The sequence below is a fragment of the Microcaecilia unicolor genome, chromosome 4, assembly GCF_901765095.1.
Source record: "Microcaecilia unicolor chromosome 4, aMicUni1.1, whole genome shotgun sequence".
NCBI lineage: Eukaryota > Metazoa > Chordata > Amphibia > Gymnophiona > Siphonopidae > Microcaecilia > Microcaecilia unicolor.
The window spans coordinates 357,604,113-357,626,969 of NC_044034.1; the positions used below are offsets into that span (position 1 = coordinate 357,604,113).

The window sequence follows — 22,857 nt, forward strand, 5'->3', positions numbered from 1 at the left end:
CTTTCAACATACTACACAAGACCCAACATGGGTTTACACCAAACCATAAAAAAGGAGGAGGAAAACCTTCACGTACAACAAAAGTAATGGACAAAAAAGTGAGGACAGCTCAAAAGAGGATGTCACAGGAAGTCTTTAATATCAACAGCTAAAAAAACTACCCGACACAGCCGTGTTTCGGCACCAAGGCCTGCATTAGGGGTCTACTGAATCTCTTGTGTTGTGACTGATAGCTTAACCAAGAGGAGTATAGCTGTATGGCTTCCGTGGATTGAAAGAATTCTGTGCTGAAGTCTGCCGTGGCGGCAAAACTCGTCTATTCATGTCATAGACAAGTTTTGCTGCCGTGGCAGATAGCTGTCTGTGAACTTGACATTGTAGGTTCAAGTCCCACTATTGATTAGCAATATACACACTGCTAGTCTTTAGGTCTGTTTAAGCGGCTAGCATATCTACGTTTAAAAACAGTTTGGACAAGTTCCTGGAAGAAAAGTCCATAGACTTTTGCCCTGGGATTGGTAGCATGGGATGTTGCTACTATTTGGGTTTCTACTAGGTACTTGTGACCTGGATTGGCTACTGTTGAAACAGGATACTGGGCTAGATTGACCACTGGACTGACCTAGTATGGCTATTCTTGTTCTTATATCCTGTTGGTCCATCTGACTAACATCAGGCCTCCCTTGGGGAGTTCTTAGGAATCTTTACAAAATATGGGGACTATGCTGGCTTTAAATTAAACTTTTCTAAATCAGAGGCACTTGGCAACTGAAAGCTCAGTGAAACAGAATTGGAGGGGAGACTTCCCGTAGAGGTGGGCATCACAATCCTTCAGATATTTAGGAATTCAGCTGCCTCATTCTACTAAGTCATTGCGCTCACTTAATGTGGGAATTCTTTTTGACCTGACAAAGCAACAGATGGAGAGTTAGTCTACGCCCCTGTCCCTTGTCAGGTCAGATTAGTTTATATCCCCAAATGGCTCTATGTACTTCAAGTATTTCCCCTCTGTCTTTTAAAGAGGGATTTTCCCCCGACTGATAGAATGCTGGCTTGTTTTGTTGAGGGTGGGGGTGGAGTTTTGGTTGTCATATTTATATGGTAATTGGCAAAATGGGGACTTAGGTCTGCCAAATTTACAGCTTTATAACTATGCTTGCCTTTTATGACATATGAGAGATGGCTGTTACACTGCAATGACTACACTCCTACTACATTACAACTGTTGTATATACCTTATAATATTAGATTCCTTTTGCAGGTTCCCAATCGGCTTTTGCAATGCTCACTGGAGTGGAGTATACAGTTCAGACCACTGAAAGGTACTTGGAATAAACTGACACATTAGTTGCGTTGTACCCCTATAGGAACGGATCAGTTGCCAATATGGGGTAATATACAATTTCCACCAGGCATGATTAATATCATTTTTATTAGTTGGGAGAACCAGGTCTATAGTTTGGTAGAGCATGTGCTTACTAAGGAGGGCATAATGAGCTTTGAGGATTTTTGACAACTGGTAGAGTGGAGAGACCAATTTGCATTTTGTCAACTTAAACACTACATCCAATCTCTTGACCCTACTACTCTGAAACTGGAGTAAGGAGAGAAACAAAGAGGATTTCTTGATTCAGTGGTTGAGGAAAGAATGACTATTTCAGGTCTTTTTAAAGTTATTTGGATCTTAGGGGGGAGGGGGAGAAAGAAATTTACCCCCCTCCAGTCGGTTCAAAACTCTGCTGCCCGTCTTGTCTTCCGCCAGGGTCGCTTTACTCATACTACCCCTCTCCTCAAGACCCTTCACTGGCTCCCTATCCGTTTTCGCATCCTGTTCAAACTTCTTCTACTAACCTATAAATGTACTCACTTTGCTGCTCCCCAGTATTTCTCCACACTCGTCCTTCCCTACACCCCTTCCCGTGCACTCCGCTCCATGGATAAATCCTTCTTATCTGTTCCCTTCTCCACTACTGCCAACTCCAGACTTCGCGCCTTCTGTCTCGCTGCACCCTACGCCTGGAATAAACTTCCTGAGCCCCTACGTCTTGCCCCATCCTTGGCCACCTTTAAATCTAGACTGAAAGCCCACCTCTTTAACATTGCTTTTGACTCGTAACCACTCGCCTCCACCTACCCTCCTCTCTTCCTTCCCGTTCACATTAATTGATTTGCTTACTTTATTTATTTATTTTGGTCTATTAGATTGTAAGCTCTTTGAGCAGGGACTGTCTTTCTTCTATGTTTGTGCAGCGCTGCGTACGCCTTGTAGCGCTATAGAAATGCTAAATAGTAGTAGTAGTAGTAGGGAAGTAATTATTAGAATAGAATGTGGCTTTCTCTTCAAAAGAATATCCTAATTTAGTGGATCTCAAACCTGGTCCTGGTTTAAGATTCACTGACATGGAGGCAGTGCATGCAAATCTCTCTGATGAATATTCATTGTGAGTATCCTGAAAATCTGACTGGTTGGGGTGTCTCCAGGACCAGGTTTGGGAACCACTGCCCCAACTGATCCACAGTGCGGATCTTCGGAAGTGTTCATTTCGCATTCTCCATAGAGCATACTTCACACAGGTGCAAATGTGCAAAGTGGGGAGGATCAACACATGACATTGTGTCACGTGTGCCTGGGGAGAAAACAATTTTCATCATGCAATATGGCAGTGGTTCCCAAACCTGGTGCTGGAGGCACCCCAGCCAGTCAGGTTTTCAGGATACCCACAATGAATATTTGTGAGAGAGATTTGAATGAACTGCCTCCACTGCATGCAAATCTCTCTCACAAATATTCATTGTGGATATACTGAAAACCTGACTGGCTGGGGTGCCTCCAGGACCAGGTTTGGGAACCACTGCAATATGGGATTGTGTACTTAAACAGCATTTTTGGTCTGAGATAGCACTCTATCTGAGCGACCTATTAAGACAGAGTTCAATTACCTGTGGAACTTATTTTATTTTGTCAGTTGGGTTGAGCGTGGCAGAGAAAGAATGAGAAGTGCTAATCTGAAAATTAATAGTGGTGTGGAAAAAAAAAAGGAATATTCTCCTGCTGGCTGAACCCTGAGCCTCCATCCTTTTGGACATGGAGAACCCGTGTTCACAATCTGGCTCTTTGGGAAGCAAGAGGAACAGGTACTTCTGCGAAAAGGTAAAGGACATATCTTTCTATCTGGGACCCATATTTACAGTCTATTATCACCAACAAGAAGAAGTCTGATACTGAATAATTTGTGAATCTGGTACTAATGCTATAGAGATGGGGAAAGTATTTTTTTTGGGGGGGCGGGGGATGGCTGGTTATGTGATACGAAACTTCTATGTTCTAAATTTGCTGATTCCTTTTATGGGTTGTTGTAAGATTGAATATGTTATTTGGACAACAATAAAAATGTTTGAATATAAAATGTAGGCACTTTTTCCTCTCGCCATAAACACTGTTTAAAAAATGTTCTTCCCTTTAGCGTAGAGTTCTTTTGTGTGAGCAAGCCAACCTAAGCTGATGAGGAGAAATTTAGAAGGGTAAACCTTTGACCACATTGTTATAGAAGACCCACCAAAACAATTTATTTATTTATTTATAACATTTATATCCCACAGTATTCCCACCCAAGGGCAGGCTCAATGTGGCATACAATAGTTAATATGCAAACAATAGTACAAAATACAAGGTCACAAGAGGGAGAAAGAAATAGCTGAGGAGGAAAGGAAGAGAGGGGAGGTGAGAAATTATCACAGAGAGAGCCGTGGGTTAAAAGGGTGTGACACCAGAAGGGTCCACGGCATATGCTCTGCCAAATAGGAAGGTCTTGAGTTGCTTCTTAAAGGTCGGGTGATCAGGAGTGAATTTAACCTCTCGAAGCAATCCGTTCCACAATTGAGTGCTGAGATAAGGGAAAGGGAACCATTTTCTAAGTTGTTCTGTGACACTAATATGGCTCATTTAGCCCTTAAATAGCTTGATTCACCATCCTATGCCTCATTTAGAGACATGCCATGAGAGTAGCATGAACTGTTGATGCCATGCAACCCAACATCCTCAGCATCCCCCAGTTGATGGCTGCTAACTCAAAAAACAAAACAAAACAAAAACTCTACCATGGACTTTAATTTAGGAGATGAAGTAACAGAATTAATTTGGACTGAGTTTATAATAATGGCTAATCACTTTAAAGGCTGAATGATGGTGTGTACTTTCATTCAGGGAAATGTCTGAAGAGCCAGCTTGCATAGAAATGTTGTGAGAACAAATCTGAGACATTTCTTGTGAGTGGGATGTATCTTCATGTCAGTGCTATGTATCCCTGTGAAACAAGACAGCACAGCCAATCTCCCTTGTTTAGAAGGGAATTCATGCTGGTCGATATTCAAAACAATTTAACCAGCCAGGAACAGCTGTTGACTGGTTAAATCACTTGTTTGGGACTATCCGCTAATTTTCAGCGGCACTTTACTGGTTATTACCACTGAAAATTAGTGGTTAGCACTTAAGCGAAAGCTAGCTATTTTGAGGGCGTTCCAGCGGTTGTGTCGGTCAGCAAAACACACCACTGGCTAAAGATTGATCCCACAGTTTCTAGGGCAGATTCTCCAACAAATGCAATTTATAAACTCCCTTAATTTATTGAACCCTGTCGGGAGCCAATGGCTTTAACATAAGAAGATAAGACTAGCCATACTGGGTTAGACCAATGGTCTATCTAGTCTAGTATCCTGCTTCCAGCAGTGGCCAATTCAGGTCACAAGTACCTTACAGAATCTCAAATAGTAGCAAGGTTCATGCTACTGATCCTAGGGACAAGCATGTCTAACTCAATGGCAGACTATGGACCTTTTCCTCCAGTAACTTGTCCAACCTTTTTTTAAACCCAGATACACTAACCTCTGATACCACATCCTCTGGCAATGGGTTCCAGAGCTTAACTATTCATTGAGTGAAAAAAATATTTCCTCCTGTTTGTTTTAAAAGCAGTAGTGTATCTTGAGCCTTCCCCTTACAAGTTCTTCCAGCATTGGGACTGGAATGTTTGCTATTCACTCTACATTCAGTGAAAAAAAACAGTGGCAGTTAGGATAAGGTTAAGGTCAAGTGGACTGAGGAAAAAAAAATTGTTACTTAACTGCAATATCTTTACTGTAGTAAACAGTGGGTTGGGAGTGGCTGCAGAGAAAGTCTGAAATGCAGCACAGTAGCATTTCATCTCTGCTTTTATATCCAAAGATATTGTCTAGGTAACACCACAGAAGTAGAAAAACTATCTGGGGCCACTCTTAAACAGGACCAATGTCAGCACAACCCCTACTTTTTATAAATGGAATGGTGCTCTTTCAGTGCTCAGCTGCACAATGCAATTTTAGAAAGTAAACCAATGGCTTTTTTTGACAAAACATCAGGGCTTTTTTTGAGGGGGTATTTGGGGGTACTGAGTACCAGCACCTTTTTTTTTTTGTTACATTTGTACCCCGCACTTTCCCACTCATGGCAGGCTCAATGCGGCTTACATGGGGCAATGGAGGGTTAAGTGACTTGCCCTTGCAGATCACCAATGTGGCCGTGCAGGCTTCTGCTTCTGTGAGTCTGACGTCCTGCACATACGTGCAGGACGTCAGACTCACAGAAACAGAAGTCTGTGCAGCCTTCTACATGGAATGTTGCTAGTGGAATAGCAACATTCCATGTAGAATCTCCAATAGTAGCAACACTCCATGTAGAATCTCCAATAGTAGCAACATTTCATGTAGAATCTCCAATAGTATCTATTTTATTTTTGTTACATTTGTACCCCGTGCTTTCCCACTCATGGCAGGCTCAATGCGGCTTACATGGGGCAATGGAGGGTTAAGTGACTTGCCCAGAGTCACAAGGAGCTGCCTGTGCCTGAAGTGGGAATCGAACTCAGTTCCTCAGTTCCCCAGGACCAAAGTCCACCACCCTAACCACTAGGCCACTCCTCCACTGTTGCTACTATTTGAGATTCTACATGGAATGTTGCTATTCCACTAGCAACATTCCATGTAGAAGTCGGCCCTTGCAGATCACCAATGTGGCCGCGCAGGCTTCTGCTTCTGTGAGTCTGACGTCCTGCACATACATGCAGGACGTCAGACTCACAGAAACAGAAGCCTGCGCAGCCTTCTACATGGAATGTTGGTATTGGAATAGCAACATTCCATGTAGAATCTCCAATAGTATCTATTTTATTTTTGTTACATTTGTACCCTGCGCTTTCCCACTCATGGCAGACTCAGTGCGGCTTACATGGGGCAATGGAGGGTTAAGTGACTTGCCCAGAGTCACAAGGAGCTGCCTGTGCCTGAAGTAGGAATCGAACTCAGTTCCTCAGTTCCCCAGGACCAAAGTCCACCACCCTAACCACTAGGCCACTCCATCACTCCTTTCCATTGTCTGCTAAAGTTGACCCGTGGACTCCAAGTTTTAATGAAAGAGATCAGGCTCTACACACCAATTCTGCCTTGTCATAGATTCTGTGACCGGCTGCAGGGTCCTGGCTATTGTGGAGTGGGTCCTTCAGTGATCACCCCACCCCTGAAGGGTGGCCTAGCGTTTGAGTATTGACACCTTTTTTGCTAGAACAAAATGCACTGCAAAAGCATAAACACTCTACTACAGACATGATTAATTATACTAAAGTATCAGCAAGCATATGTTCAAACTAACAAAACCCTATTAGAATTCTGTGGCCCTATCAGAGATAAGTATATTATTCCAGTTTTTGTAAATATTAAACACCTAAAATCAAGAAACAAAATTAAAGTACTTGTAATGTCCTCTTACCCGCAAACCATGGAAACGAGGATTGCTGTAAAACAGTTTCATCTGTTCTGATGGAAGAGGTCCTAACACCTTCTGTATGGTAAAAAGCTGGTCAATTTCACTCTCCCCTGGAAACAACGGCTGACCGTCACTGAGTTCACCAAGGATACAGCCTACAGACCACATATCTACAGCTTTTCCATAAGGGGCTCTAAAATACATAGGGAGAAAACCTTCATGGTAATATAGAAAATGTGAAGAACACTGACACATTTTTAGTATTTTTTTGGTTTGCTTTTGCGTGTCCACAGGAATCCACCATGGGCACTCATCCCTACAACAAACAGTGCAATATGAATAACTCATGCTGCTTTAACAATACTCATGTGATCGGTTTTTAAAAAATGTTTTCCGCTGAGGAAGGGGCTGAAACAGCTTCAGAAACACACTCACTTATACTACTACTACTACTATTTAGCATTTCTATAGCGCTACAAGGCATACACAGCGCTGCACAAACATAGAAGAAAGACAGTCCCTGCTCAAAGAGCTTACAATCTAATAGACACGAAAGGCTCTGCCCACTGAGGTACAATCTGCACATATCCCCACAGTTACTTTGTTTCTGCACTAAAACAATAAATATATAAATAGAATAAAACAGTGTTTGCAAAGTCCACTGCTGTCCCTTGTGTTGATGCTGACCAGTACCTATGCTGTATCTTCTCCAGCAGCCAGGTCCTGGAGACAGTGCCAAATGGGGACTTCAGCTGGCTCATGGCTCCCAGGGTTCAGCATAAATTGCTTCCACTTATCACCCCTACCACTGCAATTTCCCCACCCGTCTGTCTGTTCATCTGTCCAATTTAGATTGTAAGCTCTGTTGAGCAGGGACTGTCTTTTCATGTTAATTTGTACAGCGCTGCGTAAGTCTAGTAGCGCTATAGAAATGTTAATAGTAGTAGTATGAGCCAAGTATAGGACAGTCAAGCCATTGTGACATCAGTGATGAGGTTGGCTCTTAGGCATTGGTGGACTGAGGCATTATGACATCACAATGTCAGCTCTGGTTAAATCACTGCTATGAGCCAAGTATAGGACAGTCAAGCCATTGTGACATCACTGATGAGGTTGGCTCTTAGGCATTGGTGGACTGAGGCATTATGACATCACAATGTCAGCTCTGGTTAAATCACCGCAGTTCCTCAGTACCTTTCCGCTCTCATCTCTCCCTACACTCCTCCCCGTGAACTCCGTTCGCTGGGTAAATGTCTCCTGTCGTCCCCCTTCTCCCCCACTGCTAACTCCCGGCTCCGTTCCTTCTATCTCGCTGCTCCTTATGCCTGGAATAGACTCCCTGAGCCAGTACGTCAGGCTCAGTCTCTGGCTGTCTTCAAGTCTAGGCTTAAAGCCCACCTCTTTGCTACTGCTTTCGACTCCTAACCATGACTCTCTTACTCAACACCCTCACTTATCACCCCTACCACTGCAATTTCCCCACCCCTAGCTGTCTGTTCGTCTGTTCAATTTAGATTGTAAGCTCTGTTGAGCAGGGACTGTCTTTTCATGTTAATTTGTACAGCGCTGCGTAAGTCTAGTAGCGCTATAGAAATGTTTAATAGTAGTAGTAGTAGTAGATGATGGGGTATCTAGGTCAGATAGAGGCAGTTACAATCATATGCACTGCATTTATGAAGGGAAGATCCAAAGGTAAGGTACCAATTGCTTCAGTTGGGGGTTTCTCCTTAGTTTTTATTTTCCTATATTCCTGAGTTACATGGATCCTGGAGCCCTTCAGTGAATGTACATCATATCTTACAGTTTTTATTTTGATCTCATGCAAAGACATTTAAAACCTTTTTATCCTGAAATTCTGAACCGTTTAGTGCTAGAACATTAAAGAAATAAATCAACAAACCACCAACAGTAAAGTCAATGTTTTCAATGAACAGCGACAAAGACTTTGTACGAATGTAGCCATTAACCTCCTAATTCTATATATAGCCAAGGCTTTTTTTGTGCTAGTACAGTGAACCGGCACCTTTTTTCACCTGCTCCCCACGAACAAGCCTCCAGAAGCAGCTGTCCTGAGCTTCTCTCCCCACCCCACCCCCACGTTTCAACATGATTTTCCCCTTCAGAGCACTAACAGGAAGTTACAGCAAAGGGGGGGGGGGGGGGGGGCAGAGAGGACGACTCCAGGTCCAAAGCAGGGCAGGCAGCTGAATGTGAAACGCTGCCTGTTAGTGCTCCGAAGGGGAAAATCACATTGAAAGGTACATGGGGGGGGGGGGGGGGGGGGGGATGTAAAATGTATAGGAAAAAGGAGAAACAAATGGCGCATTCTACATAACAATCATTATACAACAGTATTTGTCATCTCTGTTTCACACGTGCTATTTATTTCACTTATTAGTTTGTACTTTCCAGATTTCTATTGTCTCGTTTTTTTCTAAACATCCATTCTGCTTATGAGTGTCATATGATTAATAGTAAGAGGATTTTTCTTGCTCATAGGATACTACACTCTGTTTTCACCATTTTATTATCTAATATAATAAAACGCACCGTGAACATTCTGAGGACAAAGATTCTGAAGTCACAGCACACGATAAAGGGTTCATGGTGGTGAAGCCATCCGACATAACACGGACCTATCAGAAGGGACCTATCAGAAGGGGCTTGCCCACTAACAAAGCAGAACTGTTACCAGGCAACGGAATGCGACATAGAACTCACCTATCAGAAGAAAAAAACAGAAGAAGGGAGGAGCATTCAGCTGTAGAATGCCTCATTGTCTGAGCAGCACAGAGAGCAGACGAACGCCGCTGGAAACAGAGAATATCCCAGCACTGGGTATGTACACAAATATTGTTGTTGGACCCGGGGAAACAGGAGTACAGCGTGCCCCTCGCCATCTGCAACGTGCGCCGCCACCTGCAAAAATTAAACCCGACCTAGCCTGCATCACAGACTGACCCAGGCGGGGGGAGGAGTAGGGAAACTTCACTACTCCTCCCCAGCCTAGGATTCGGTAGAGACTGGCTGGCAAACTGCTTGAATATACAAAACCGCTAACTCCTTCAATATACAAAACCGGAGGCAACAAAGAAAAAAAAAAAAAGAAGCGTGCCCCTCGCCATCTGCGACGTGTGCCGCCACCTGCAAAAATTAAACCCGACCTAGCCTGCATCACAGACTGACCCAGGCGGGGGGAGGAGTACCTACTCCTCCCCAGCCTAGGATTCGGTACAGACTGGCTGGCAAACTGCTTGAATATACAAAACCGCTAACTCCTTCAATATACAAAACCGGAGGCAACAAAGAAAAAAAAACATTATCACGCACGTGCACATAACTGGAACACCTTCCCTCCCTTCACCTTCTCACGAACCAAGCAACCCAGGACGTGCAAAACCATCCCCCGCTTCAAAAAACCCGTCACCCACCTCGAGGATGCACACACCGCGCTGCTTCCCGCTGCGCATTCATCCTGCATTCCTCCTGCATCGTTCCTACGCTGCTGCCCTATAACGAACAGAAAGAGTGGCGTACTCTCCCTTCCGCAAACCACACCACCCAAAACAAGACGCCGCTGCTTGCCACAAGGACCAAAAATACTGTTAAAACCAACGGCCCCAGACAGTGCTGCTCTCCCGCCAACCAACAAAAAACATCCCAGGCATAAGGCAACCCCTAACCCACCTCAAGGATTCCCCGACCTCAATCACCCCGGGAAAAGGCAGCGCCGCTTCATACGGTGCTTTTCTCTTCAAAGGAAAAACTACAGGAGAAAAAAAAAACTACATGCTAGCGCCCGTTTCATTTGTTTCGGAAACGGGCCTTTTTTACTAGTGTCTACATATTTGTTATTTGACTGTACATTGAGCGTCTTTGCTTTCTAAATATCAATGACTCCTTTACCAACATTTTGTTTCAGGCTGTAAACCTTACCATGACTTTTACCTATATATTTTTTTTCCTTGTCTTATTTGGATTTTGTTGATCAATCATTATGCTTCTGCACTTTTTTCTATTTATGACTCATAGTTTAAATATGTTGATATACAATCAGACACATACTGATTTATAGCTATTTGTTTCCCTTGTTTATAGATTATGTGATTGTTATTTTGGACCTTCCTTATATGTTCTTGAATTATATTTACCTACCAAGCTTAGTGGCATTTCTGCATTTTTAGCTCACATGAGATTTTTTTCTATTTATTACCACCATTTGAATTTGTTTTGTTGTTGTTTAAACTTTATTATCCTGGTCTTTTATTCATTTATTTTTTATGATGCTTTTATGTATTTACTAGTAAAAAAAGGCCCGTTTCTGAGACCAATGAAACGGGCGCTAGCAAGGTTTTCATCATAGTGTGTATGTTTGAGAGTGTGTGTGTGATAGTGACTGTGTGAAAGAGAGAGACAGAGTGAATGTGCGAGTGTGTGTGTGACATAGAGTGAGGCTGTCTGTGTGAGAGTGTTTTGGCTGGCTGGCTGGTTGGTTGGGTGGCTGGCTGTCTCCCTCAGACGTTCAGGCTGGCCGCCTGTCTGCCTGCATGCCTGCAGGACGCGAGGGCAGGGCAAATACTCATGGGCAAACTGATCTACACCACCACAGATTTAGAATGTTGGGACTTATGGAGGCTTCATTAGAATGTTGGAGGTGCGTTTTATATATAGAGATATAGTTTTATTGTATTAGTGTTCAGTCAACAAAGGTAAAAAAAAAGAAAAAACATACTAAACGGACTTGGAAAACTCCAAAATTCCAGGAATAACATGTATAGAATGTTTGTACGTTTGGGAAGCTCGCCAGGTGCCCTTGGCCTGGATTGGCCGCTGTCGTGGACAGGATGCTGGGCTCGATGGACCCTTGGTCTTTTCCCAGTGTGGCATTACTTATGTACTTATGTCCTCTACTTGGCTCACTTTTATTACATAGAGCAGTGATTTAACCTATTGTGATGTCATAGTGGCTCATTCCACCAATAAGAGCCAACCTCATTAGTGATGTCACAATGGCTTGATTGTATAGAATGTTTGTACGTTTGGGAAGCTTGCCAGGTGCCCTTGGCCTGGATTGGCCGCTGTCGTGGACAGGATGCTGGGCTCGATGGACCCTTGGTCTTTTCCCAGTATGGCATTACTTATGTACTTATATATATTTTTATTTAATACTTTTTTACCATTATTTCACTGCTTATAGAGACTGACTTACTTAGGGATCCCCATTTCAGTTTTTGTCTGTATGTTTTTTGAGGTCCCCTATTTTACATCAGGCGAGGGTCTGTCTGTATTCTGCATGTCTGTCTGGGAAGGATTCTGCTAAAATGTAGTGTCTGTGTAAGACTGGGTAACAGTCCAGCTTGTCCCAGTTTCCCAATAGCAGGTCTACTGGTGCTCTAGGGCCCAGTTTAATATTTATAATACTGTCTTTTTATATGTGGGTCAGGGCTGTTATGGTTTGGCAAATTTTTCCTGTATAGGTTTTGAGTGTCTTTTTGCAGGGTTTCATGTTATTTTGCAAAGTGTCTGCCTGTTTGAAAGCAGGATCTGGGGAAGAGCTGCCAAAGATGGCCCTTGTCACCCAAAATAAAAATGCAAGGGACTAGGTCTCCGTATCCTATAGAGTCACCACACAAACTAAAACCCATCCGCTTTATACAAAGTGTGTGGCAGTGGAAGGAGCTTGTGCTGTTCATGAGGTGATAATCATAACTTGAATAATTTTTTTAAATGGCATGTTCTAAGAAGGATAGCTCCATTATTGGGGAATATGAAGTTTGTGCTATAGAATTGGACTTTCTGTATTCTCTACAGGATTGGTCAGAATCTTTATATAAATCCCGAAGGCTTTATGAATGATACTATCAATTACTATGCTAATTTAAAAGAGGGTGGGGGAGAAGGGTATGATGTGTGAAAATGTCACTTTGACTTGCTCCCCCCCCCCCCCGGTGCCACCCTAAATATTTCTGTCTAGAGATGACACTGGCCAAATTTTTTGATATGTGATGGGATGCATTAAACTATGTATCCATAATGGCAACAGCAGCATAAATTAATTTATGGTCACTTTTTTTTATATTTGGTGAGGCTCTATCCGTGTTCTGTGTATATGTGATAGAGGTGCAGCATTCTGCTGATATGTAGTTTCTGTGAAGAAAATCCTGTTTGATACTATTCTATAAATAGTGCCCAACTTTGAGTACCATTTACAGAATAATGATTAGAACACATGAATCCCAAATGCATCTCATCAGGGAGCAGTGGTATCATCTCTGCTATATTAAAAAGATACTCACCCAAGCAACAGTTCTGGTGAGCGGTACCACCTAGTGGCAACGTACTCTGTGTAATTAGCATTGTTTCCTTCTGAAAGGTTTCGAGCAAAGCCTATAAAAACAGATTTCAGAAAGCATTATGTCTTCTCTAACAAATTCAGCTTTTGTAACAAACATGGATACTATTACAAAAAACAGTTTCAGATTTCTTTAATAAAACCAAGACAAGTTGATGATAATAATGTTACCCACCCGTGGTGTGCTGGAGCTGGCTCGCATTGGTTCACAAAATGTTTTTAATGAAGTTTGCAAGCCGGTTGTTGAGTCCTCCAGCACAGCTCATGGAGCAAGAAGAGGTCACAGCAGGTCACTTCCTCCTCCTGCACCAGCTTAGACCCAAATGTTTATGTGAACCGCAATCCCACAGTTTATATAAACAGTCGGGTCTAAGTCGGCACACAGACATACCAAGTCGCGTGCATTGGGCCCCTAACTCCAGCTCACATGCCAAAGCCCCCTCCTCTCACGCATTGAGAGGAGGCCACTTTGGTGTTTGGCATGGGCAGGCACCCGATATCCAATATCTCTCCCTTTCCTCCTCCCTCCCCTTTCCAGTCCCAGCGTTTGTCCTTCTCCACCCCCCCCCCCCCCCCCCCCCCCCCCCCCCCGGTTCTTTTAACTTTTTTTCCTTGCTGCCAGACCCGATAATAGAACTGCTTCCATTGAATCAGACTGCCTTGGGGCTTTGAGTTTCCTGTACGACGCATCCCACCCACATGCTTCCGCAAGGGTGGGTCACGTTACAGGGAAGGTCCAAAGTTCAGAGGAAGGCACATCAAAAAGTTGAAGCCAGAGGTTAGATTGAGAACAGGAGACGGCACGTCAAAAGTTGAAGCCCCAGAGGTTGGTCTATGCTTCTCCGCACGTGCAGCCGTCCCCCTGGCAATACTATACACTCAAATCAAAACAAACATCAGGTGCTGCATGCGTGTTGTCATTCTTTATTGCTGGTAGCATTTTTATTTGATCTTACTTATATTTTCAAACATGCTGGCTTGTGCAGTATACAGATGCACACGGAAGAAGTATAATAATGGAATAACTTTCATAGGTAGAGTAGTAATTTGTTATATGTCCCATATTAAACTTGAATTAGGTTGAAACCTGGGACCATTTAGAATCTTTTTTTTCCTGTGCCTAGATCGAAAGAGAAAGATGGTTTGTGGGAACTTGCTCTTTTGTTTTGTGGAATGCAGTGGTATATTTTAAAAATGCACTCAATATTATTACTACCATTTAAAAGAGAGATATTGAATAATAAGGGCAGAGCTACCTTCATGTAGAAGTCCAGAGTCAGTCTAAATATGCCAACATTTTCTAGTTCTGTGGTATATATTTATTTTTTCTTCAAGTCTGGTTGTAAAAGGCTTTTTATTTTTTGGGGGGGTTGATCTTTGTCTCCTGGCTGTACAGACAGGAAAAAAGCATGGGTTATCTGGAGCTGTTTATAAATGGATATATGGTTTTCTAAGAAACAGACTGTATTGTGTTAGGAAGAATAATACTTTTTTATTTACTTGGAGATCAGACATTGCTGTCCCCAGGGTTCACCATTGTCTCTGATTCTGTTTAATGTGTTCATTAGTTCTTTGGGCTCGTTTCTGGATGTATCCGGTCACTGTGGTTGTTCATATGCAGATGATATATTTGTTTTTATTCCAGCAGTATTAGACTTTCCAACATTACAAACTTCTATTTAGACTGCTTTGCTTTGATTCACTCTTGGGCTAACCATCATCTTTTAAAACTTAATGTAGCTAAGAACAAACTGTTATATTTTTGCAATGATGTCTCTTTAGTTTCTAGCAGTGTGACTATAGCCTCTGAAGAACAGTTAAAGTTTTAAAAATCTTCTAAGGTTTTGAGAATTATTCTGGATCCTCAATTGATGAAGGATTTGCAGATAAATTATTTGAGTAAGAAGTTATTTTTTAAACTACAACAACTAAGGGTGATAAGATCTGTTTTTTTATTTTTTAACTGAATATTTTTGTATGCTGATTCAGGCTATTGTATTGCCTCAGTTGGATTATTGTAGTGCTCTATATGGTGGATTAAAATTTAAGATTAGTTAGCAAGTTAGTTACTACAAAATACTGCAGCAAAATTGATCTATGGCTGCTCACACTATGATCATGTAACACCGATGCTCCGAAGGCTACACTGGTTACCAGTCTCTGCTTGGATAGTTTTTAAGATCGCCTGTACTCTTATTTAGTATATTACAGGGGAACTGTTCTTCCCTCCTTCCGAGTTAATAGCTTATCCAGCTTTTCAACGGAATTCCTGTTTTTATTCTACTCTATTGTTGGGATTTCCATCTGTTAAGAACGTTCACTATAAGAAAATTCATGATGGCTCTTTTTCCTTTCAAGCTAGTAAATTGTGGAATTCTATACCTACACAAGTTTGTGTACTTTCTAGTTATCTATAATTTCGTAAAGGATTGAAAACTTCTCTTTTTTAGAAAGTATCTGGAGGAATAATTCTGTAAGGCTTTCCTTACTTTTTCAGTATATGTTCTGAATTTATGTAACCTGCTTAGATTCTTTATTGATATTAGCAGGCTATAAATACCTTGAACAGAACAGAATCTCTGAAAGCCTTTAACCAATTCCAAATAGCTCTCAGCTTAAGGAGGTTGATATGATCCACTTCCTGAGCAGACCAGCTCTGGGTGAGAAGCCCATCTATATGAGCTCCTCATCATAAGCTGGATGCATCCATTGTTAACATCTTCTAAGGCGGTGGAATTTGGAATGATAGTCCCACAATCAAGTTCGATCAAACTGTCCACCAGAGAAGGGCACGAGTCAATCCTGGAGGAATTTTGATTGCATCCACTAGATTTCCAGCCGCCTGAGACCACTGGGAAGCTAGGGTTCACTGGGCCGCTCTCAAATGGTGCCATGCCACGAGAGTGATATGCAATGTTGAGGCCATGTGGCCCATTAATCTCAACATTTTCTGAGCTGTGACCTGCTTGCTGCTGTGGACCTGAAAGGCTAGTGCTATCAAGGTGTCTGCTCTCGCTGCTGGGAGAAAAACCTGAGCCTGGAATGTATCAAGCAGCGCTCCTATGTATTCCAGTCACTGGACCGGAAGAAAGTGGAGTAGTTTATGACAATCCCTAAGAGCTCCAACACCCAAATAGTTAGGCACATTGAGTCTGACACCTCTTCCTGCTATGTGCTCTTGACCAGCCAATCGTCCAGACAGGGAAACACATATGCTCCCAGTCCACGTAAATACACCACTACTATCACTAGACACTTGGTGAATACCTTGGGAACTGACATCCTGATCATGGCTGGAAGTTGGAGAACAAAGCCAGCGCTGGGAAGACTTCTACAGTCTGGGCCCTGATTGTGGCTGAATAGATTTGGATGGGTTGGAGTGGAACTTTCCAAGGGCTTCGATGACAACTTCAGAAGTTTTAGAATAAGGATCATGCCAGGCAGACTTATATGTTCTATGCCCTGAAGTTGGCAAGGACAAATCAAGAAGTATTGACATGTGGATATAGGCATCCTTCAAGTCATGAGAGTATAGCCACTCGTTTTCCTGAATCACTGGGGAGAAGGATACCCGAGGAAATCATTCTGAACTTCTTTGACCAGGAATTTGTTCAGGGTCCTTAGGTCTAGGATGGGACAAAATCCTCCCCATCTTTCTGGGAACAAGAAGTACCTGGAATAGAATCCTTTCCCTTCTTGCCCTGGTGGCACGGGTTCAACCTCATTGGCCTGCAGAAGAGCGTAGATTTCCTCTACAAGTATCTGCTTGTGCAGAGAACTGATGTACAAAACTGTCAGTTGGCAATTTGGTGGTCTTTGATGCCAATGCAGGGTATAACTGAAGCAGACTATTTGAAAAACCAACCGGAGATGATGTGCTCCCCAAGCCCATGGAGAGGCATCCATAGTCAGAATGATTTGTGGTTGTAGAATTTGGAATGAAGATCCTTCTCAAAGATTGAGGTCGTTCTGCCACCAGCAAAGAGATTGCATGAGAGGTAATGGAATAGGAATTCTTCGTGATAAAGGGTGGAGATATTGATTTCAACAGAATTTCAGATGCCATTGAAGCAATCTCATTCGTAGCTTTGCAAGAAAAAGTACATATACTGAAGCTGCAGCTGAATATCCCCTCTAACCGCGCATGCCGAAACTGGCTGATTTGTGGGCAGTCTGGGGGCAGAGTTAGAGTGGAGTGGAAGCTAAGTCAGTTAGCAGCAGGTTTCAGTGTGCTAACTGGCTAAGCAACTGCATAAAGTTAGAGCAGAAAAGAGTCTGTCCTAACTTTATTGGAAGAGCTAACTGAGCACTGGTCTGAGTATCAGCCAGTACCCTATTAATTTCCAGATCACAGCCTGAAGTGTTACCAATACCCTCCCTTCCTCCCCTCCAAAACTTTTTCTTCTTTTTTGCATTGCCATAGTGGGAAAGACCAAAGGTCCATCAAGCCCAGTATCTTGTTTGCAAAAGTGGCCAATCCAGGTCACAAGCACTACTACTACTACTATAAATCATTTCTATAGCGCTACCAGTCGTACGCCTGGCAAGATCCCAAAACAGTAAAACAGATTTTATGCTGCTAATCTTAAAAATAAGCAGTGGATTTTCCCAAGTCCATCTTAATAATGGCTTATGGACTTTTCTTTCAGGAAATTAGCCAAACCTTTTTTTTTAAACCCTTCTAAGTTAACTGCTTTTACCACATTCTCTGGCAACAAAGTCCAGAGTTTAATTACATGTTGAGTGAAGAAATATTTTCTCTGGTTTGTTTTAAATTTACTACTTAGCAGCTTCATTGCATGCCACTCTAGTCCTAGTATTTTTGGAAAGAGTAAACAAGCAATACAAGTCTACTCGTTTCATTCCACTCAGTATTTTATAGACCTCTATCTTATCTCCCCTCAGCCGTCTCATCTCCAAACCGAAGAGCCCTAACCACTTTAGCCTTTCCTCATACGGAAGTTGTGCCAACCCCTTTAACATTTTTGTGGCCCATCTCTGTACCTTTTTTTAATTTACTATATCTTTTTTGAGATGCGGTGACCAGCATTGTACAAAGTATTTGAGCTGCGGTTGCACCATGGATTGATTCAAAGGCATTTTAACATTCTCATTTTTGATTTCCATTCCTTTCCTAGTAATTCCTAACATTCTGTTTGCTTTCTTACATGTCACTGCACACTGAGCAGAGGGTTTCAATGCATTAACAACACATAGATTCTTTTCCTGGACAGTGACTCCTAACGTGGAACCTTGCACCACTTAGCTATAGTTTGGACTCCTCTTTCCTACATGTATCATTTTGAACCTCTTGCAAATTTTCACATGATGTGGCATTGGGGAGGAACTGGCAGTTATGTGGGTGCTGGGAATATTCAGCCCCAGGACCCATACAGCCAAGCAGCCAAAACAGGGACAGCTCAAAAATTATCCCAAATTTGGCTCCTTAGTCATGCAGGGGCCAGAGCCAGAGGGAGGGGGCACATTTTAGCCCCCCCCCGCCGCCATTACCGGACCCCCCCCCCACCAATGACTCTCTCCACCCCCCCTTCCACCGCCAGCCCTCCCCCGCTGCTGTTTCTTACTTTTGCGCCGAGGTCCGCTTCCTCCTGGGCCTTTAAAAATATTTCTTCAGCTGGCGGGGGACCCCAACCCCCACCAGCCAACCCGAGGTGACGTCTTTCAACTTGAAAGTTTCAAGTTCTTCGTCCGCCGTGGCCGACGTGCTGGAGTTGAGTGGCTGAATCCAGTTCGGAGTCTGACGTCGCATGATGTTCGAACGTCGCACGACGTCAGACTCCGAACTGGATTCAGCCGCTCAACTCCAGTACGTCGGCCACGGCGGACGAAGAACTTGAAAGATGTCACCTCGGGTAGGCTGGCGGGGGTTGGGGTCCCCCGCCAGTTGACGAAATATTTTTAAAGGCCCAGGAGGAAGTGGACCTCGCGCAAAAGTAAGAAACGGCAGCGGGGGAGGGCTGGCGGTGGGAGGGGGGGCCAGGGCGAAATCTGCGGGGGCCCAGGCCTCTGTGGCCCCACGCAGATATGCCCCTGGCTGGTGCCAGCAATGAACATCGGGCTGGCACCCGCACAACTTTAAAATCCCCCTAGTCCCTCTGATCCCCCTCCTCCCCGAACCAGCAGAATGTTAGGAATTATTAGGAAAGGAATAGAAAATGAAACAAAAAATATCATAATATCTTTGTATCACTGGATGGTCCAAATGCATCTTGAGTATTGTGTGCAATTCTGGTCATCACATTTCAAAGAAGATAGAGAAATCAGAGAAAGTTCAGAGAAGGGTGAGTAAAATGATTAAGGAGATGGAGCAACTCTCTTATGAGGAAAGGTTAGAGAGGTTGGGACTCATCAGCTTGGTGAGAAAATGGCTGAGAGGAGATATGATGGGTATTTAATATATTGCTTTTCAATAAAACCAATCAAAGCAGTTATCAATCAACATAAACATTCAGAAAAAGAAAACTACAATCTTGATAAGAGAGCTTGAAAATGATAGAGGTCTATAAGATGCCGAGTAACATGGAAAGGGTAAACATGAATCAACTGTTTACTCTTTCAATAAATACAAAGTCTAAGGGACACGCCATGAAGCTACTAAGTACAGATTTAAAACAAATTGGAGAAAATATATATATTTTTTTACTCAATGCAAAGTTAAGCTCTAAACTCCATTGCTGAAGTATGCGGTAAAAGCAGTTCGGTGTAGCTGGATTTAAAAAAGGTTTGGACAAATTCCTGGCGTTAAGTCCATAAACCATGGAGGTAACTAGTATGAATTCTTGCTACTTTTTCGTGGATTTTGTCAGGTACTTGTGACCTGGATGGATCACTACTGGAAACAGGATGCTGGGCAACAGACCCTTAGATCTGACCAAGTATATCAATTCTTATGTTCCTAAAACCCTATCAGCAAACGTCCAGACAATGTATACCTCTAATAGTCTACATATATGATGAAGTCAATCACACAAAGTGTCACTATGGAAAAAAGAGGTAAGGAGGAAGGATGCAAATTTAAAAATATATCCTTATTATAGAAAAACGTTAGCCGTACGGAGAAAGGTCAGGAACTCAAGACTGTGCTAAGCAGGGGGAAGGATGGGAAAGGGATAAATGAAAGGGAATGAACAGTTTCCCAGAGAGATGACACTACCCTGACACTTGTCTTTTAATGGTTTATAAATAAACAGCAGGATAGAACCCTTGTGTGACACTGTATAAAGGAAAAACCAAAGGAGACTGAATATTCGGGGGGGGGGGGGGGTGGGGGGGGGGGGAGGCAGCAGCCCAAACGATGCACTGCGATACAAAAAGGGGCATTTTCGAAAGGGACGTAATGGACGTCCAAGTTGCGATTTAGACGTCCTATAAAACGACGAAATCCAGGGGCGGGGAAACCCATATTTTCGAAACAAGATGGATGTCCGTTTCGAAAATACCGTCAGAGACGTCCAAATCCTTAAATTTGGACGTCCCTAGATTTGGTCATCCCTAGACATGGACATTTCTGACTTTCGACTATTTTTGAAACCAAAGATGTCCATGTCAAAAATGTCCTAATGCAAGCCATTTGGGCGTAGGAGGAGCCAGCATTTGTAGTGCACTGGTCCCCCTGACATGCCAGAACACCAACCAGGTGAAGGGGGGCACCTAGATGTGGGTACAGTGGGTTTGTGGTGGGTTTTGGAGGGTTCGCTGTTTCCTCCACAAATGTAACAGGTGGGAGGGGGGGGGGGGGTATGGGCCTGGGTCCGCCTGTCTGAAGTGCACTAAAACTGCTCCTGGGACCTGCATGCGTTGTCATGGACCTGAGTATGACATCTGAGGCTGGCACAAAATATTTTTAAAGATGTTTTTTGAGGGTGGGAGGGGGTTAGTGATCACTGGGGGAGTAACGAGAGGTCTTCCCTGATTCTCTCCGGTGGCCGTCTGGTCATTCTGGGCATCTTTTTGTGCCTTAGTCGTAAGAAAAACAGGTCTGGGTGAAAACGTCCAAGTGTTTGTCAGGGACGTCCTTGTTTTTTTCGATTATGGGTCAAGGACGTCTAAGTGTTAGGCACGCCCAAGTCCCGCCTTTGCTAGGCCTGCGACACACCCCCTTGAACTTTGACTGTCCTTGCGACAGAGTGCAGTTGGAGACGTCCTAAATCGGGTTTTGATTATACCGATTTGGACGTCCCTGGGAGAAGGACGTCCATCTTCCGATTTATCTCGAAAGATGGATGTCCTTCTCTTTCAAAAATGAGCCCAAAAGTATCCTTGTGTTAGCAGTCTAAGAGTATTCTAGTAGTGTCTCATGACATACTTAGCAATGAGAGTTTAGAAAGAAGAAGTTAGCTGTAAGACATATTACACAGTAGGAGGTGTCTGAGGGTCAGGTATAAAGAATAAATCTCAAAAGCGCAAGTTTTTGGGATCCCTCTAATCAAGGTGTTCTAAACCCAATCCTGTGGACACAACCAGCCAGTCTAATTTTAAAGATATGCACCATGAATACGCTTGAGATAAATGTGAATACAACGCAGGCAGTGCATGCAAATCTCTCTCATGAATATTTTTGTGGATATACTGAATGATGATACTAGACTGAATGAGTCTGTGCTAGGTTGAGTATCACTGCTCTAATCTCAAAAAGGTCTTGTCATCTCTCTCTACATCTCTAGCCATTTTTAATTCTCCCTGGAGCTATAAACGATGGAGTGGAGCTTGCAGCAGCTGCGAGTGGCTAAAAGCGGGAATTTTCGAAAGATTTGTTTGGAGAAGAAACCTACGTCAGGTTTCCAAGTCTTGATGAATTCACCTGAATCTGTGAGTTTTCTGAAGAACTAGAAATACACTTAGTATTAACATAAGCTCAGTGGAGTGTGTACACAGCATGATTTAACACAACAACCAGTACAGGGACGCAAAACTTAAAAGTCCTGGATTTCAAACAAGCCGACTTTAGTAAAATAGGGGATTACCTGAAGAAAGAGCTGACAGGACGACGAAAAGTGGAAAGTCAGTGGTTCAAGCTGAAAGGAGTTATAAAAATAGCAGCAGATCTTTATGTAAGCAAAGTAAAAGAAAAAGGACACTGGTATGGCTCTCTAGGCTCTCCAAATAAGTGGCTGAAAAACTAAAGGCAAAAGAGGAAGCAAATACTCCACCTGGAATAATGCGTTCGGTTTTGAAGGCCGTCTCTTGCTAAAGATGTAAGAAGACTTGAAGCGGTCCAGAGGAAGGCGACAAAAATGATATGGGGATTGTGCCAAAAGACATATGAGAAGAGACTAGAAGACCTGAATATGTATACCCTAGAGGAGAGAAGGGACAGGAGAGATATGATACAGACATTTAAATACTTGAAAGGTATTAATATAGAAACAAATATTTTCCAGAGAAGGGAAAAAGGAGAAACTAGAGGACACGAATTGAGGTTGCACAGTGGTAGACTCAGGAGTAATGTCGGAAAATTCTTTTTCATTGAGAAGGTGGTTGATGCCTGGAACGCTCTCCTGAGAGACGGGGTGGAGAAAAAAAACTGTGGTGGAATTCAAAATGGCGTGGGATGAACACAGAGGATCTGTAATAAGAAAATGAATGGTATACAAAAATAAAAAAAACTTAAAGGGTTGCATACTTATTTGCATGTCAACTGGTGCTTAGATGACAACTCTGGCTGTATCAACTAAGGTCGGTGCTGGGTTTG

The 22,857-nt window shown here is 43.0% G+C and overlaps 1 protein-coding gene across 1 annotated transcript in view; it reads right to left on the reverse strand.

The window, feature by feature from the left end:
- CDKL5 (cyclin dependent kinase like 5) overlaps positions 1 to 22,857 on the reverse strand; it is a 384,829-nt gene that overhangs the window by 186,337 nt on the left and 175,635 nt on the right. The window contains exons 8-9 of the mRNA XM_030202287.1: positions 13,090 to 13,180; positions 6,797 to 6,986 (exon numbers count right to left, since the gene is read on the reverse strand). Coding sequence (XP_030058147.1) covers positions 6,797 to 6,986; positions 13,090 to 13,180 — 281 coding nt within the window. The remainder of the gene's footprint in view (positions 1 to 6,796; positions 6,987 to 13,089; positions 13,181 to 22,857) is intronic.